The sequence below is a fragment of the Idiotropiscis lumnitzeri genome, chromosome 1 (assembly GCF_059441095.1).
Source record: "Idiotropiscis lumnitzeri isolate Australia: NSW breed Sydney's pygmy pipehorse chromosome 1, RoL_Ilum_1.0, whole genome shotgun sequence".
NCBI lineage: Eukaryota > Metazoa > Chordata > Actinopteri > Syngnathiformes > Syngnathidae > Idiotropiscis > Idiotropiscis lumnitzeri.
In genome coordinates, this window is record NC_142391.1 from 26,666,148 (window position 1) to 26,685,924 (window position 19,777).

At 40.9% G+C, this 19,777-nt stretch overlaps 1 protein-coding gene across 3 annotated transcripts in view; it reads right to left on the reverse strand.

Annotated features, from left to right (window-relative positions):
* The window catches only part of LOC148343969 (multiple C2 and transmembrane domain-containing protein 1-like), a 96,009-nt gene that overhangs the window by 37,950 nt on the left and 38,282 nt on the right, over positions 1-19,777 (reverse strand). For all 3 annotated transcript variants that reach the window (XR_015842621.1, XM_088292243.1, XM_088292234.1), the window contains 7 exons: positions 19,480-19,573; positions 13,000-13,102; positions 12,378-12,480; positions 11,728-11,829; positions 11,233-11,307; positions 7,673-7,792; positions 1,379-1,495 (listed from right to left, as the gene is read on the reverse strand). Coding sequence is in view for 2 of the 3 variants with exons in the window: in XM_088292243.1 (XP_088148369.1) it covers positions 1,379-1,495; positions 7,673-7,792; positions 11,233-11,307; positions 11,728-11,829; positions 12,378-12,480; positions 13,000-13,102; positions 19,480-19,573 (714 nt within the window). In the remaining variant the exon portion in view is untranslated. The remainder of the gene's footprint in view (positions 1-1,378; positions 1,496-7,672; positions 7,793-11,232; positions 11,308-11,727; positions 11,830-12,377; positions 12,481-12,999; positions 13,103-19,479; positions 19,574-19,777) is intronic.

The window sequence follows — 19,777 nt, forward strand, 5'->3', positions numbered from 1 at the left end:
GAAAAAGCCATTCGGCATCGAGTGGGAGTTGCATGCACTTACTCATACGTCAAGTAAGTGGAAACGTACAAGAATGTATAACCTCTGTTGTCTCCTTTTAATTAGGAAGTGCGTGGAAGAGGAATCTCATTAGAGCGGGATGAATGGCTAGCAGGTACAGAGACCAAATCATGCAGGCTTAAGGTAGGCAAGATTTTGTTTTTGTCAAGCAATGTCGCCATCTACAGGCAAGTAGAAATTATTCTCTAAAATCAAAATGTCATTCAGAATTTCAGAGCGAGTTTTGTTCAACAGGGAAGGTTGTAAACACCAATCTGGAGGTTGCACATAAAATGATGTTGCATCAACTCATATAAGTGGATTGTATAGAACATTTGCTCAGATTTCATTCTGTTTTGCCTACATATACAGTATATACGCCTATAAATAAGAGTAATATGAGATTAATGTAGTTCTGAAACACATGGCATGTAATTATGTAATTCCAAGGTGCGTATTTTGTATCTTGATCATAACCGCTTTATTACGATGCAGTAATGCGATGAGAGTTTGTTCATCACAATTAAAAGCTGTAAAATTGGTTTGGAATCCCGTGGCATCCAAAATGATCTTTAAAAGGGAATAAATAGACACCTGTGAAAACAGGCGCAACAGAAAGCAAGTGAATATCCGGTCTGTTAGCTGGTTATTTCCAAGTTTGACTCAAGAGAAGACACTTATTAAAATTAATCACTTCATTGTTCACGCTCACCCCGCAGTCCCGCGCTCGCTTTCACTCTCCCGAAATGTGCCTGGCCATGATTAAAACATGTCTGTTTCCCATGACATTGCTTTGACATTATTTAATTGGCAGAAGAGATAAAAATAAATGAATGAAATAAATAAACCAGCAGGTAAGTGGCGTAACGTGGCTGAATGTGTCTGCCTATTATTTCTTCCCTTTCTTTGCCTCAAAGATGGCAAAATGAGAAATGTGAGATTGCACGGAGGGATTTTTTTTTCACGTCCGAAAATAATATGCACATTTATTTCTACATTTGCATACATTTTACGGCTGTGTTTCAATCCAAAAATTAGGTTTTCCAAGTGTGTGTAGCATGCTCCTCGTCATTGTTTCTATTCAAATGCTGCCTTCTGGGTTATCGCAACGTCTATACTGCTTCTGCTCACTTGCACAATGGCTAAGTATGATTCAAGTATATATAATCTTGTGGAATTATACTTAAATGTGATAATATTGTGCAAGAGACAAGAGCGCCATGTCCCCCATAAAATAATGGCGCCACAACGGTGCATTGTGTGCCCGGCAAAGAGGCTTTTACAGTGGAATGAAAGAAAGGCGGAGGGATATCGGCGAGCTTACAGAGGCCACACTCACCACATCTTGTCTTGTATCCTTGCCCGACGTGATGAGAATGTAGTTCCAGGCCAAGGGCAGCAACAATGCCAGCGGAATCATATAGAGTTCGAAGTTCCACACGAGGACGACAAAGAGCTAGAATGAAAAAGAAAAGACAAAAGTGAGACTCAACGGCAACGGAGAATTCGAACAAAGTGGCCAGGAATGTTTACGTTGGAGACTGCGTGCCGACCATATGTGTGATGAGAGACGGCGCGCATTCATATGCAGAATCATAACCTCAGTGGAGCAAAGCGTAAAAATAAGATGGTGGCGTTAACAAAGGTGCGGGCCTGCGGGCACTGAGCCTGGGTTCAACACCGTGACCCTCAAGGCTCTTTTGGGCCTTGAGCAGAGGAGGAGGACGATAGGGAGGATGAGCCACGAGCCGTCAGAATCTCGTTCCCTCATGCCAATCATCCCGGGGACTGAGGTCATTGATGGTTTCTGAGCCGTCCCCACTAAAGCCCAGCATCTGACCTCACACCGGCCACACCCTGAGTCCCTAACCCTGTCACTCCAAGCTGCAATAGCCCATCTAAGACTTGTATGGATCGCCTCTGCACCCAGCTGCCACAACCACAACCTCTGTGCCTCCCCTCTCATCACCAAACAAGTAAGGCACTGTCTGAAAATTAACCTTTGATAAAAACCCAGCATTCTGCCCTTCACAAGCCTTTTTAGTCTCGGTGGGAAAGAGAAATTGCTAATGACGCTGGCTGGTTATTTTATGCTGGTATTATATTACCGGTAATAGTGATGACAACAGTGGAGCTAATGCAAAAGGCAGGTTTTTATGAAAGTAAAAAAAAAAAAAATTATAATAATAAATTGCTAAATATGCAAAAATATAATTGTCACCGGTGAAAATGCTGAAACATTATATGTGTTTATAAAAAATGTATTTCATATCAGCACATGACATTCAATATAGTGTACATGGAAGAATTAACAATGTGTCAGTAATACAAATATGGACTCAACAATCTCGAATGTTATATATTAAATATATATTACAGTTGCCAGATATGCCAATTATATTCTTCAAATCAAAAGTCTGTTCTAATAGCTTTCCTTGAATCTTGAATACAATCTAAACAGAAACATCTTCACAAACATTTCCCAAAACTTATACAGTACATTTAGTTCTGCCCGCAAGCACCGCACTCCAGCAGTGTTGGTTTGCAAAACCCAGTGGTAACTTCAGCAGGGTGTTTTGTTCTGAGATGATGTAAAGCTAATATGGTGCAGTATTTGAATTTGGCTTTGCAAAGAATGCAAATTATTGTGGGAGCAAATAAAAACCGTGTTAAAATATGTAATGGCGTTAAAATTTGTTTAAATTAATCTTGAGTTAACACTTTGATTTTGACAACCCTAATATATATATATATATATACATATATATATATAAAAGCACACTAATCCTTGCATTTTACGACTGTCCACTTTGCTGCTGTAAAACTAAAGTTCCTCATTGTTAGACAAATAAAGGCTTATTCTATTCTCAAAAAGAGATCATTTGCAAGTAGCTCTGTTAAAATATAGGCGTGGGCCAAAACACAGACACATTCATCGCTCAGCCGTCAGTATATGAATTTCTTTGCACCCACCCACACATAAACACATGCATCTCGGCATTGAAACAAAAAAAAAAAAATCTTGTTTTGTCTTCTTTATTATAGAAAAGTTTGGAAACTCATGACCAAGTTTTTGATAAGAGAAAAAAAAAGACCTTAAACTGAATTTGAAATTAAGGCAAAACAAACCAAGCATGAATTAAAGATAATAGCCTTCAAAAATGGCCACAATGAATGTATTTTATTATGTAAATAAATAAAACTGCTGGTCAAATAAACAAATACCGTGTCCCAAAAGTAACAACTTTTCAGACTCTTTTGGAACCAACTTCGAGTGTGAGAATCCAACAACTCGGGATAGTACAATTTCTAAAAAAAAAAAAAAAAACTTAAAAAACACATTGAAATTGCAATAATTATTGTTCAGATCCTTTAAAGCAAAAGGACCGCATCCTTTCACTCCACCTAAAGAACCCACACACATTCTTTTGTCAGTGCATCTCACAGAAATGCACACAAACTGATCCTAACACTGTTAATGTAAATGATCCAACTTCCTACAAACCATCAAGACCAGTAACATTAATTAATACCTATTTAACGAAACGCTGTGCAAATGAGATGCCGACACACGATTTTAATGAAATAAACAAAGGAGCTCTCTCATTTTATACCTTTTCCAGTCAAAGCTATAAATAAACACACAATTACAAACATTTCCGCTTTTCATGTTCTAAATAAACATTAATAATAATAACAATAAATAGCAGTACTAGCGAAACACTGCATGAACAGAAATTTAGTATGCAATTCTGTGAATGTTCACTGTTGGAATCACACAAACTGCACCTTACTGTCCTGATATTTGCTTCAAATCTTGAAAACTTCTTTGATATATTAAATAAAAAAAAAATAAATAAACGGCTTGCCTTAAGGCTGTTAACCTGTGGTCACTCTCTCATTTCTCTTCCATTTGGCTATCGTAGCTGAGGGCCACGTTGTGACGGGCAGCTGGAAAGATCCAGCAGGCACCCAAGCTCAGAAGCGGACGGCCCTGCCCCAACTCCGTGCCTCCCCCCCAGGCTGGTTAACAGTGGCCCTGCGGAGCCGGGACCTTTCCAGTGAGACTGGTCCATCACAGCCACCCCCCGTCGCTCCCTACGCTACATTGCAAGAGCTTCGCCTGGGGATGAGCGAGTGGGAAAGAGCCTGCTGTGGATGTCAGTGACCACAGAAAGGCACAGGGAAAACAAAAACAATGAAAATGGGGCGAGCAAAGCAAAAAAAGGAGAGTAAATGCAAAGTGAATCTGTGGATATCTTGTACAGGAGTCATTTTGGAGATGGCTGTGGACAATATATGAGCCGTCTGCAACACACGCCAAAGACTGAGATTTCACCTCTCTGATGGGGAATTTTCTTTTCCTTTTTCTGTTGTATGTTGGAATACACGATATAAATACAATGCAACACACAATAATAATAAAAAAAACATTAATTCAAATACAATTCTAACAAAGGCAATTATGTTGACTGTCAGTAAATGGATATATATACTATATCCAGTCTAATATTTAACTGTGTTCCATAATAAATAAAAAAATATATAATAATGAGAAAATAATACAATAGCTCAATAACTATAAACTACTATGGTATTTTTTTTGAAGATGTGCTTTTCGAGTTTGCAAATTATGGGATTAAAAAAAATCAATTAATTTAAGACGACTTTGAAATAAGATGTAATGAAAAGGAACCATAACAAAACATGCTAAAAGCAAAATAGTTCTGGCTGGCAAAAATCAATAATCTAATTGTTTCTGACAATCCCTGCAGTTGGATTCTGTTCATCTTTGATGCTTGGTTCAATATTAAGAAATCCCCTGAACACAAAAGCACGTCAACAACATGGAAAAGTCCAAATGTTTTATTCAAGCAGTCGGTGCTCATGGAGAGCTGGAGCCAGCGTTATTTGTTTCAAAACACAGCCCGTGTCCTCGCGGCTCTGAGCCGCGGCACTGTGGGAGGGTAATATTCAGTACTTTGGCTTACATTAACCACACACCAGGCAAACTTTTCCCCTGTTCTGTCTCAGTGGAGTGAAACCCAAGTTTGGATTTCAGAGGTCGCCTTTATCTCTCTTACATCATTTTCCATGCTGGCACTAAGTGTTGCCAGATAGCAAGCAGAAGTCCTGTTAAGTTTGATGTAACTAGAGAGAGACTGCATGCGTCCTGCTTTGGACCAGGCCTCCCCAAGCATCATTCGGTGGTGCTAGACTGCCCCCTGCTGTACGCCTGCAGAACACACCAGCGTTTGCTGTGCTCTTCATCCAAAAGCGAGCCAGATGCTCCAACTAAATGTGATTCAGTTTGCTCAAGAAAAAAAAAATCCAATGCCACTTTAACAGTTTAACTGCCACAATGTCGCGATATTTTTATCATTCATGAGTCTTTATCTCTGGTGATTAAACTCTGACTTGATATTCTGTGTTAGTCTGTTTTTTAAACTACTAAATTACGAGAGCAGTAAAATGTTCAAGTAAATCGTTCAAAGTTGTCCCTTGCTGTGGGCAAAGACGAACCCCCGACTCTAAAAGTTTTAAAAGTTAAGACAGCCCCTTTGAAGAGGAGTCAAAGGAGCAATTTAAAGAGACCTGGAGTGGTGTGTAGTGTACCACCGACTTCTCTGGTGTGTGTGTGTGCGTGTGTGTGAGTGTGTGCATCACACTCCAAGACATGTGCATACACACACCAATAGATGCTTCTGTACCTGTCTTTGCTTTTTGCCTTTTTTTTTTTTTATTTCAACAAGCTGAATTTTTATCTAAATGCAAAGCAGGTGATAGGTGCTCCAGTTTCCTCTCGAAGTAGCTCCCTTGTCTGGGCTCTCTTCCTGATAAGAGTCCTACTTTGCCTGACATAAAAGCGCCCAGTATCATTTCCCCTGCCTCCCCCGACAACCCCCGGCTCGCTGCCCTCACCCTTCCCCGAGCCTCACAAAGCTGCCTCTATTTGCCTCCATTTCGGGGCCCAATTGCAGATAAAGTTACAGCAAATTTGTTTGGAGGAAGAGCTGCTGAGCCCGGTGGTCCCCAGGGCAATAACGGCCTAGTCTTGCAGAGGCCGTGGAGAAAGCTGGCGGCAGCACGAGAACAAAACACAACTTGGTTGTGGTACCAGGTTTTGAAAGGGGGGGGCGGAGATAAAGTGGAACACGGGCGGCTGGACGGATGGAGCGATAGGAAGACACACCTTGCAGGTGCGGAAAGTGGAAAAGAGAGAGACACGTGTGATACCGGCACACAAGCAGACACCTGCCATGATGCGGGAACAGGAGGTGACGGCGGGCCGCTCACGCGGCGCCAATGCCTCGGACGGAGCTGGCGCGATGGCTGTTTTCACCATCGGGATGGGTGGGAGACGGAACCGTGGGCGCGAGAGAGCAACGCTGCATGTGAGACGATGCCATCTCTCCCTCGCATGTGCACGGGGATCACAGCTGCGCACATGCCAATGGAAATGCCAAATCTGGCGGGGAAGACGGAGCACTTTTTCTGTGGAACCAATGTGATACTGCAGCATCTTGAATGCAACAGCCACCATTTACAAAACCGCAAATAAACAAACACTCTGCTTTTCCCTCCTCGAGGCTCACTTACGTGAGTTATAGCGCACGCTTAAAACGTTTAGGAGCTGCCACTATGCCACCTCTGCAAGCTAGCGACGGCCGTTCTGAAAAGTTAAGTGCAACATCTGTCCAGAAAGACAGAAACACACACCCGTGCGAACACACATGTGCCCGTAATCACGCACAGACGCACACCTTCACAAACGCACCACCTTGGCCAGATGGCCCCCCATAAAAAGCCACTTAAAGAGATGAGCGAAGTGATTAAGAGGCCTCTGGAAGTGAGGGAGGAATGAGAGAGTGATGAAGAAATGGAGGAGGAGGGGGCTGGGGGGTACCTGTGTAAAGGAGAGGTCCTAAACACTCTGATGCTTTTAGCTAAGTGCACACTCTTACGCCAACACACTCACACGAGTGGGGGGGGGGAGCAAAATGATGCTTGAATTTCAGCCTTTCAATAAACTATAAAACCCGTTGTCCTTGGCCTAGATACCCATTTTATTGCCTTGAAATACTCAATTTAAGTATGTGCAATAAGAAGACGCTGTTACTCAAAACTGGATGAACTTTATGCATACTTTGTCTTGTGAATGGGACGGCCAAGGATGTAGCCCTTCTCACTGTTGCAACTTCAAACTACTCTGACCTTGTTTTCTACATTTTCAATTTTGGCACTTGCCTTTCAATTTCTTAGAGAAAAGGCACAAGGACAAGTTTGGCGTCACTGAAGCGAAAATGCGCCACTTGAACGCACGCACACACAGACGGGGAAATGCCAACTGATCAATATGTTGTCTCGTCCGCCCCTTGAGCCGCACTGCCTCCCTTTACATCCTAAACACACGCACGACTGCGCTGAACTGGGTCAACCAACCGCCGCCAGTAGTTAACACCTGAACTAGACAGGTCAACTTGTGCAGATATATAAAATATCAATAAGTCCGACAGGAACAAGAATGGCGCCTTCCAAGCAGTTATCAAATGAGAATGACTGGTAATTAATGGGCTATTACTATATTGACCCAACAGGCCGGACATTTGTGTGACTAGTGACGTCTACGCACCACAAACGCACAGATGCTCCTCTGTGGAGATTCCCATTCGAAGCAGCTGTTGATGTAATAACCGGTGTTGATGAGGAACGTGATGCAGCGCCTCACTCGGTTGAAGTTGCGCAACAGCAGCTGAAAAGTAGACGGGACAGAAGAATTTAATATTGGAGCTGGTCAACCTTTCGTCATTTGGGAAGTGTGATTTTCGGATATGTTGACATTTTTTATGTTATCGTATAGGTTTGAAATCACCATGATAAACTCTCTCCATCTCCTAATAAGGAAATTTAAACCCTGCCGTATCAAATTTTTACCACCGTCACTTTGCTAAATTAAGTATCACTTTAGTTGTAGATTTGTAGCTTTGACCCGTAAAAAAATAAAGCTCTGTAGACCCGCTGAGAATATTATGTTGCTCTTGTTTTGGACAACCTAATAAGGCGTATGCTCAGCATGTTTGAGAAAACAAGTCTTATTAATGACTCAATGGTATTTTGAGTTCACTCTTGGTGCTGTTGCTCCGGATTCGCCTTATATTTGATTTGAGGTGTATTTTTTTTTTTTTAAACAAATGTGATATTTGTTTAGCACTTGTAAACGGTATTGCATGCTAATTATAATCTGATGGTTGTTGAGATCTCTCTTTGGTATCGTATTATCACTTTGCTGTGAGACAAAACAACATTTGTATGGTAGGGCAGCAGTTGCATAAGGAAGACGATATCCGTGTCACGGTTGTAGGTAAGGACCCAAATAGTGCTCATCGCATGTTGTGCAGAGCGGGCTTCATACATCATACTTTCTTTTACTCATTTTGCCAGCTGGTGGGTTTAATATTTATGTATTGTGACCAAGACAATTAGCATCTTTACATGCGTCAAGAGGTCAATGTAATGAAGAGACGCCCGTCATTTTTAAAAAATAAAATATTTTTCAGCATCAAATCATAAATAAAACGGAAGGGTTTTTTTTTTTCCTTTCATCCGTGCAGCCTGTCGTGGCCGAGTCCAAAGCGGCCCACGGACCGGTACAGGTCCGCGGCCTGGTGGTTGGGGACCACTGCTGTGGAAGATTCAAAACCAAAATCAAGGTCATAAAGCACTAACTCAAAGAATGAAAGAAACCCTGGGGAATCAAAAACCCTGAGAATGACAAATAGCAAAAACTTGACTTGAGACTGCGACAGCGGTTAACAATGATCCGACCAAGACTGAACGTAAGCAGGGCACTTAATATAAACCGAACACCTGCATGAGACACGTGGCTGAGGGAGCTGACTGGAAAACGCGAGGGACCGGGCTGACAAACACAGGGGGACACAATAACCAAACAAGCCAGACATGACAAATGAACACAAAGAAACAAAATGACGAAATTTGAAACCAAAACTACACGAGACCGATCATGACAAACCGCCTATCTGTCTCCTGGCATGCATGTTTGTATTCAATTGTAACCCTGGTGATTCTCAAATGTTAGGGTTATTTTGCCCTTGGAAATGATTGAATTGTTGATGTAAAACGATATATCGCAAGCACGTACCTAATGAGGCGACCAATGTTTCTATAAAAGTGTTTGCATCTATTTTGTTCATGTGTTGGCTTCATCGATGAGATGAGGAGAATCTCTGAATAAAAATGAAAAGGGGTAAAACAAAAAAAAACAAAAAACTCAAAAGTTATTAATTATTTCATCTTCCCAAGTGGTCAGGTCATCAAGTCTTTGGCAGATACTTTTCTTCCAACTAATCAGCAAGCAACAGTAGGGGTGTGCTGGCACAAAACAGCCCGCGTGGCCTCAAGGGGCGAGCCTTCCAAAGCAACCCGTGACATCATCATTGTGAGACGCTGACATGGGTCATCTCTGTGAGTCAGAGGTGAGATTGAGATACTGCCACTTGGGGGGGCAGTGCAACAGAGACGACATAAGAAGGGGGGGGGTGAAACCGAATCAAGGGTTGAAACAAGGGCGGTATGGGAGGTGTTTGTGTGAGTCGCGCTGTGTTGGCTAGTGATGTGTGTGGTAGGGCATGGCGCAGCATTGACTACTAAGCCCAAACGGTCACTCATATGACATGTGTGATGTGGGCCGGCCCCAGCTATTCAGCCCTTTGTGCTGCTGCCACACTGAGCGGCGTGACAATGAAGTGCAAAGCAGCAGTGGCAAAAAGGGCCATCTATAAGGACGGCCAATCTACTTATGCACCCCGCAGTTGACAGCTTGACATTTCTATTCACCCAGCCGGGGTGGATGCGAGGCGGCTGACAGATGAGAGAAGGGAGAGAGGAGAGAAGGAAACAAAAATGAAACGCTGTTTTCCCTCTTCAATCACCTTGTTTTATCTTGCCCACACAGTTGTTGGGCATTACGAGACGCCGCTCGCCCGGCTCGCTGGTTGGCGCTTACGACAGCGGGGCACGACATGGGGTAAATGTACATTTCTGTATTTTTTTTTTTTTCAACTTGAAATCTGATAATATAAATGTGTGTTGGCTCATCTCGGGCAATTTTGTTTTTTGTGTCGTTATGGTTGAAAGTCGTCATTTGAGGAACGTGAGCTTTTAGCAGAGAATTAGCAAATAAATGTCATATAGCCACATTTAGGATAGGATCACCTCCTGACATGTTACAGTGATTAAACCCCCAAAAATTACTTTAAAGATAAACAAGTAACATTCAAAATGAATAATAATAATAATAACAGGATTGAGACAAGATTTGACCTCCTGCCTATCATAGGGGAAATATCATCAAAAATGAGTGAATTTACTTTTGGCCTTCCAATGACCTGCAAATGATCTGAAAGATGCAACTTCCGGTGGCACACGTGACTAGCGGAATATTTCACATTTTTCAGAGGGAGTAATGTGTTAGGGTAAAAGGACTGCTTGAAGTGTGCATTTAAGCTAAATTGTTTTCCTTTTTTTAAATAATCTTAAGGTAGAACTGAGATGAGGAAGAACACAAAATAAAATATAAATATATAAAAGGATTTAAATGATTATATTTTACGGTAAAATTTAATTTTGCTGGACAGCCAACCAATACTATTTTTACAGTGTTGCAGGTAATTCCATCATTTGAATTGTATTCACAAAATCTGCAGTCAAATAAAGGTGCAAGACACTGTTTACTAAAAAAATATTTTTGCGGTTCATTTTATTGCACATTTTTACATTTGATTTCCTAAGGACATAAATGGCACAAATTCAGTAGAACGGGCCGAATACAGTTTGTACTGTATACTCAAAAGTAGTATTTCACTTATTGAAAAAAATACAAAGGAAACATAAAACAGTCAAATATACTTGCATATAGTATATTATTCAACAAAAAAATGTATTTATGTGTCCCCAACACATGAGTACATTTTGTTCATTTATCTTTAGTGTGAATTTTGTTTTGAGGGACAATATGTTTTCATATAAATTCCCTTACACGCAGTCAAGCATCTAATTTGGTATGAAATGAAGTAGAAATTGAAAAAAAAAAAATGCAACATCAAAATTCCCGCTTTTAGCACATTTTCTACACAAGTGATGCGGTGTGAAAGAATTTAGGGAGCTATTGACCTGTTTGGACACTCTGGGCTCCTCCTCTATGTACTTCTGCTCAATGGGGATCAACGTCCTGAGACCAGCCTTCACCTGGTGGACATCGGAAAACAACAAAGTGAATTATTTATGGAAATGAATGTGATGATTGTCACATTGTTTTCCAAATTTCTGTTGCCACATTGCAACACATGCATATGTGCACACGCACCCATGTGAGGTTGGAGCAAGCAGGTGGGGGTGCGGGAGGGGAGGAGTATTAAGATGGTGGCTACAGGACACGCACACAGTGACAGGGAACGGGCGAACAAAGGATTCTGAGAGGGAGCCTTCCATAATTAGACCCAAAACGAGGATGAGGGCACACCGCGGACGAGGAATGAGATGTGAGCGAGGGAAGGAGGGGATAGAAAAGGGTGAGCAAGAGGATAAGGGGACAAATATTGTTTTTTGTTTTTTTTTTTAAATACGAGAGGAGAATCGAAAGAGCAAAAAAAAAACAAAAAAACTTACAGCATTAAAAATCACGTCTATTTCAAGAAAGATGACCCCTTTCGTTGGCCCTGTCAGCTCCTTGCTTTTCAAGGCGTAGGCTTTGCGTTCTCCATTTTGGATCTGTGGGAGAGGGACATGACAGGCGTCTGTCTGGCAATACCCGACTGAATCGGCTCCCCGGGCCACCTTTGAACCCAAGCTGCCGGCGTTGACAGGGAACCCAAAACAACTGTGGCAACTCTGACAAGTACCTGTTCATTACCCACAGCAGCTCGCCTCTGTCAAACAGAAATTAACTATCCTGGGGAATCACACTGTACAGCCCAGCGCGGATATATACGACACACGCTTCAGTCACAAGACACACGTATAGAAAGATTTTCTACAAGAGACGGCGAATGGTGTCATTTTGTCTCTTGATCAGTGTCATTTTCAGAACGTCTCTCACTCACATGCTTACTTTCTTCTCAACTATCAATCTCTTTTTCTTTTTTTGACTCATCAGCCTTCCTCGTCGCATCACCTTCTTGTCATCTCAAACACTAACGGACTCGTCAGTTCATGTGCAAAAAATAACCTAAGCTTTTTATAACTGTGTTTTTTTTCTTCATTTCTTAATGTTTAAATATGAAAGAATCACGCAGAAAACAAGCAGCAGTTGGACTCACATTTAGTAAAGGAATGGCCACTTTTCCCAGGAAGTCTGCGCTTCGGTCTCGGTCCTCGTCGTAAACGGTGACCTCGAGTACTGAATGGATGTCCTTCACGTTACTGGATAACAACAGCGAACAGATTGCTCACCGTTTCAAACGCTTGGACACCACATCGAAGCGAAATCACAACTTGAAATGTGACTGCTTTACAAAAGCTTTTTATGTATATTTTAATATTCCCCTTTAAATTTGCATAAATGTTTGAACACATCATAAAAGGACGATATTCGTCATTGTACTACATTTCTATCAAGTACAAGTTAAAGTAGAGTGGTGTCATATTTGTAAAAGTAGGCTATCAAGATGAGTGATGTTATGTATAGAAAAGAGGCTATGTGGGCGATGTGCACTCAAAGAATGATTAAATTCACGTGTCCCATCACTGGGAATTCCATATCGTTGGACTCAATAAAAATGTCGCAGATATTTAAGAACTTATGTGAAATATGACCCATCTTATTATTACCCTGCTACATTCTAAGCAATTTGAAAACCACGAAGCAGAGGCAAAAATTAAAAATAGTTATTTATTTATTTATTATTAAAATGGGTGCCGCTTTTAACTAAATATACTCACAAAGTGAAGACCTTGTTCCACTCTGGGTTAAGGTTTTTGTAAACTGTGTGAGTCTGCAGCCGATCGTTACTCAGCTCCACTATACAGAATGGATCACTCTTACCTAGACAGGACGAGAAAAAGAAAAATACATAAATGGCCATTTTTTACAATATATCCAACCAGGGTGCCATTCGAGCTGGGTAGTGCTAATGACCACTGCTTGTAAAAGGTTTACAGTAAACCACATTAAATACTATCCATCCAGCCACCCATTATCCAAGCTGCTTATCAAAATAATGGAAAGGCAATATCATTTTTTGCAAACAATTCGTGAATTTGAAAGAGCAAATGTCTGACCAATTTAATTTCCCTACCAAAACATGAATAATAATAGATAACACCTTTCAATAGATTTGTAATTCATTCTCAATGAACAGAATAACGTGTTAGAGGAGTTTTGTTTTTGTTTGTTGAAACATATCATGTGGAAAAGGCTAGAGTAAGATTTAAACAAAATGTGCCGCATGAGTCCTGGGGAAAATATTCAGACGACTCCAAATCATAACGTTAGCTACGCCGAATAAGATTCAATGAAGTTGGAATTGAGTTCAATCCCCCAGTGGCATTTGTGTGTTGTGTTTGTGTGTGCGCACGTGCGCTCGGATTTGCCCGTTTGTGAGTGTCATCGATCTGTGTGATTTTCTCCAAATGTTGTGACAAGGGCAGGACATTTAGTAGGTGCGCAAAGCAAATGTCACCGTGATCAATGCGGTGCCGTAGGTGTTGCCTCTCATATCAGTTGTTGGGGGTCTTATTGATGTAGCATGTTTGAAGGGAATATCGACAGCTATGACTCGGATAATAAAAAGCAGGATACACTCAAATAGACAAAGGCTTACGGAGTTTATACTCCTTCATGCATCTGTCTATGACTGTCTCTATTTTTCTGTGTTATTCTTAATTCTTAAATTATCATCATAAATGAGTACACCCCTTTAAAATGATTACAGAACTTTCAGGATAAAAAAATGCACAGGATTTTGGTGATTAGTTGCGTGATTGATGCGTATGTAGAACATTTTGTACATATGCTCTACAAAATATTGATACTGAAAGGAAATCGGGATTTGGGAACAAATCTGTTGTGTTTTGGTCATTAATGTTAAAAAGTGGAAGGTCAAATTCTAGTGAGTGAGTGTGGCTGAATCCATTCCTCCAACAAAGACATGTCAAGGACAGGGCAAATGTGAACTAAAACAAAAATATACAATCTAATAGAATATGATATAAATAAATAAACAGCCCAAAAAGTCACATAATTAAAATAAATCATGGAAGCCAATTATTTGACTCGAGGGGAAAATTTAAAACACACCCTATAAAGGTTCTAAGTAATAAATAAATAAATAAATGTGTGTGTGTGTGTGTGTGTGTGTAGGGGGGGGGTGTAGAAAGAGAGACAGAGGGTGACAGCGAGGGAGAGAGAGAGAGAAAGACCATCCTGGAGCTTCCAAAGCTTAAAAAAAATTAAATAAAAAATCAAGACTGATTAAATTTAATTGCAATCAATGAAATTAAGGGGTGGAAAATTACAGCACACCAACCGCCACTTTTTCAGCCTGATATTCCATTTTTTTAATGTCATGAAAGGCTCTGGTGCTGCAGTCAGTTGTCACCATTGATGAACTTTCACCCTATTGGCCGCTACCACCAAAGGCAGCTGTCTTAACCATGACACGCTCACATTTGAGCTGGCGTCCAGGTAAAGCTCCTCCCACATCGGGTCACGTCTCCACAGTGCCTCCGGAGGGTGTGCGGAGGGGAACGGGTGCAAACTCATTTCTGGGTGCCCTAAGATAAGTGTGGAGGATGAATACAGCACGGATGAGGAAGCGGCTGTAATTGCCTCGCAGGAAGGCTTAAAGTTGGTCGGGAGTTTGAGGTGCTCATCACAATTAATTATAATTCAAGACTTTCAAATGTAAATGCATTTGCATTTAGAATTTCATCACTTCTAACAGGCTGTGCTCTTGACCTGAAAGTTTTGTGAAATTGTGCAGACCGCTACCAAGGCTTAAAAAAAATTGTCACCTGCAAAAGTATTGAGTGAATAAGATTGTCATATCATGAAATCGCCAAATTGCGTCTAAAGTCCATTACATTGTAAATGGACAATTTGTAAAGCATAAGGCAACAAAATTATGTTTTAAAGCTAGTCATAAGCCTTCAAACTGTTAAAGGCATGGTTAGCATATGTGTGGTCAAATGAACCTGTTATAGCAAAATAATAATGATGAAATATTTTTTATACTGCACTAAGCAACCAACAAATGCTGGAGGGGGTCACAATGAGTGGTATTAGGAGAGTCACTTCCTAAAAAAAAAAAAATTACACTTTTGATGTGGACAAAACATGTGTTCTTAATATATTTCAGTGTTCCCCAGAATAAACGCGCTAGAAGTCTCTTCATTTCATTGGTTTTAATTTTAAAAAGCAACTCCGCTTTACTGGCTCCAAAATGTAAATCAACAACAGTGAACAGAGAACAAGCTACATTGTTTAAAATTCTAAAATAAATAAAGAGAAACAGAGCTTGCAGTAAGCACAACAAATTCCAACCGAATGATAAAATCTCACAGTTCTTGTTGAAAGGAATTTACCAGATTACATTAAAACTGCGTGCGTGGCATCGCAGCTGTCGAAACTCATAAGCACAGAAAACGTCATTCAAATTAGATTTTGACAGCCTTCTTTAAACTCATAAGCACAGAAAACGTCATTCTAATTAGATTTTGACAGCCTTCTTTACCGCCGCAAACAGATTATAAACGACAGCATTAAAAATATTCTAAATATATAAACGCATGGATCTCACCCTAATTTAGGGGAATATCTTGGGATTCTACTTGAAAAGAACTACACGTAAAAAAAAATAAATAAAAAAAATCGCTCATATATGCAAAAAAACAAACTCGTGGTCCTCGAGCGGGGTGTGAAATCACGGCTTATGCATTACTATTGAAATGTCTCTCAGTAAAACATGTACTCAAGGAAGCAAGACAAGGGACACTGTTGGCTTCTGTTTTCAGTTACCCTTCTCGTTCCACACCACAAAAGCACTTCAATTAGAGTACGAGATGGCCCGAGTGTGATGTGAAAAAGAAAAGGAAAGCGGAGACAGACAGGCGGCATGAATGGGGACGAGAGAAGAGAGAGTGAACTATTTTTCTCTGTGTGACCTCGCCCCTCACTCGCAGCCTGTTCGTCTGTTTGTCTCTCGCCTCGCTCCTGACCCTCTCGTGGGCTCAACTGATAAAATAGGGTGTTCATGTGCTGAGGGCTCTCATGCCGCTCTTACAGCGCTGCTGCATCTGCCCGTCACACACGCACTGGCGCACCGGCAGGCATCAGCACCTATGCCTGTCATCTGAATCATCTTCCCAGCACTATGTCTGGAGGTGAAAAACAAAACATTCCTGGTGGGGAAATTAGTCCATTGCAAAAAAATACAAAAAAAAAAAACAACAAACACAATTATCGTTCTGTGCGGCCATCTTTAATAATTCAAGATTTCTCGGCATAAGCGGACAATTTAGTTTTCCATGTTTTTCTAATATTTTTCTATATTTGTTTTTTGATTGGGAGGGTGGGGGCAGGTGCGGGTCTAATTAATATATTAGGTTCTTTTTGATTATAGTACGACTTTATAATCTTCAATATAAGCAGTGCTAATACATCCATCCATTATATAAAGCGGTTATCCTCGGGGGGGGTCGCGGGGAGCTTATCCCAACTGTCTTCAGGCAGTAGGCGGGGTACACCCTGGACTTAGTGCCAGCCAATCGCAGGGCACAGAAAGACACACAACAATCCACGCTCACAATCATAGCTAGGGAAAATTCAAAAGTGTTCAGTCAACCTACCATACATGTCTTTGGGATGTGGGAGGAAACTGGAGTACCCAGAGAAAATCCACACAGGCACAGAGAGAGAACATGCAAGGTGCGGAAATCAAACCCTGCACTTATGCACTGTGAGCCCATCGCGCTAACCAGTTGTCCACCATGCCGCCCAGTACTATTCCAGACACTTTACATTTTTTAATGGGGAAGCCGAAACGAATTAATGGCACTTCCATTCATTTCAATAGGGAAAGATGATTTGAGATTGTACCTCAAGGTACCACAAAAGTAGTCTGTGTGGTATTGTATTCAACCAAGCCACATTTAACACATGAAATGAAAACCGTGTAAGCCAAACACATAACTGAAATGGTGAAAATGAACACATGGAGGAAAAACATGACACGATTATCTGTATACAAAACACACACACTTAAGGTTGTTCTTGTTTTGTTTGTAAATCCAAGGTAAAAAAAAACAAAAAAACAGGAGAGGCAGGGTGGAGAGCAAAAAGTAAATAAACAACAGCGTTAATTTTTCTGGAAGTTAGCCATGAAGCGCAGACTGAATGATGAGCTGTGAAACAAGGTCACAGAGTAAATTTAAGTTCCCAGTGAAATACAAGAGCCATTAGCCGCTGCTCTCTGGCTGCCCCGGTCTCAATAACCCAAATCAAGCAGTTCCACTTTGTATTGGCGAACACAGACTGTGGCTGCTTCAAATTGAGAAACACACACACGCACACACCCCCTCACACATTTCTCTACTCTCAACTAGATAATGCAGAATGAAAAACTAGGCCTGTCCACTGCAGACCTAATTAAAAGTAAGAATTAATGGAGAATGGAGGATTCAGCGGGAGCAAGTTCAGAAAGAAAAGGGAGGGAGGGGAGGGAAGGGGAGATTTGTTAGTTCAAATACACACTTTTTCTATTATTCAAATGAGCACCCTGCATCTTTTTCCCTAAAAACACAAGAGACAAATTTAGCATCCAGCATAAAGAAGACTTAAACTCACTCTCTGAACATTCTCGAAGACCATAATTCCTCAAAACCCAAATTATACTTTATCTCCGGCTGAATTCATGGCGGTGTACAATGTGCCACACACATTGTCCACATGATTAAATGCAATCAGCATTAATGTAATTCATTAAGACAAGATAGTAAAATGAAAATACATTTAAAAAGATGATGTGGAGCGCAGTGGTGTTGGAGGTGTAAGATGGCACTCGTTGCTAATGCTAACAGCTAGCTGCTAGACAGTAGTAGCAAATAACGGCAGAGACTTGTGTCGTAGAATGACGCCGTAATTAACTAGCGGTTTGTTAGCGTCCTAAATTAGCAACTGAATATGATTTTGGGATGGCTTTGTGTTTATTTTGTGGGAACTATGTAATGTCAATTAAAACTGCAATAAAGCAAGCCGAAAGGTCGGAAATTTAAGTCAAGGTAGCCGCTACGCCACCACGAGGGCCAACTTCGAAATAAAAGTCTACTAAGGCTATTGCATTGGCATCAATGACTCAATGTATTATTTGTTAAACCTTTTGAAGTTAGCCACTGCAGAGGCAGTGTGTATTTTGAGTATGTTTGCAGCTTCCTTAACATGTCCGTCTGAAATGACAGTGTCGGGACAAGAGACAGAAAAAAAAAATCCTTTATCATTAATATGAGGAGCGGTTTCACCTCAAGTTGCCAAAATGCACCCTTACATGCGACTTAAGTGCTCCATGTATCAACTCCTTCTGCTGAAATTATTGGGATTGCAGACTAATCATGTTGCCTTAATGTGGTCGCACACAGTTTTATTTTCACCAGCCATTCCGCGGATCGTGCCCGTCCCAAACTGTGGTGCTTGATCCGTACGGATCACTTGTCAAAGATGATCCGTGACACCACTAGTCGCGAGTCTTTTATGGATGGATGTAACGGAGAGAAAACTCCTGTCACTTTTCAAAATGAGATGTTTTTTGCTTCAAATAATAAATAAAAATAAATAAAAGTACTTTTACACATCTGTGGGGCCCAGTGATTGGGGACCTCTGATGTAAAAAGTATTCTCAGCATTTCACTTTTTCCAAATTTGGTATTTGGTTACAGCCTCATTCCAAAATAAATTGTGATTTTTTTTTTTTCATGTTTTTCATTGCCTGTACAATTAATTAACAATAAATTAATAAATTGTTCTTATTTTGGAAGTCAATAAATATCATGCAACAGATGGCGATAATATCAAATAAATAGTGATTAAGGAATTAAGGACTGGGACCATTAGTGACCGGTGCACTCTCCCAGTATTACGCACCCATGCAACACCATCCAGTACGTGACCGTTGACCCGAACCTTTGTCTCAGTCTATTACACCTGACCACATGTTTTGCATTAGCATGTTTGCTTGCACTTCCAAATCTTCAAAGACTCTTAACTGCTATAAATGTGTAATAAATATGATTAAATGAATTATTGTTACATCTGTTGTTAGGACAGGGTTGAGGTCAGGGTTCCCAAGTCCTTCTCCACCAAAACTCATTGATGCATTTGACAGTGTGCGTTACGCTCACAGGAATTTGCAAACGGCGGTGCCTTCCTACCTGTGACATCAGCTGCCATCAGTCCTTCAGCCCGGATGACTTTTACCTGCACCACCCCAACGTCTTTCAGGTTGTGCAATGACCTCCACAGGCTCTGAAACGGCACAAGGACAAAGGTGAAAGGTCAAAGAGGCAGGCAAATTAGCATTTAAGAGAAAGATGGGTCAATAGCCTGACATTTCATTAAGGGAGGAAAAGGGTAGAAAATGTCCTTTAGCGGCCCGTATTTGAAAATATAGAGCTGGCATTTATAGCTTGGTCCAACAAATGAGCAGATTTCCTTTCAAGAGTAGCCGTG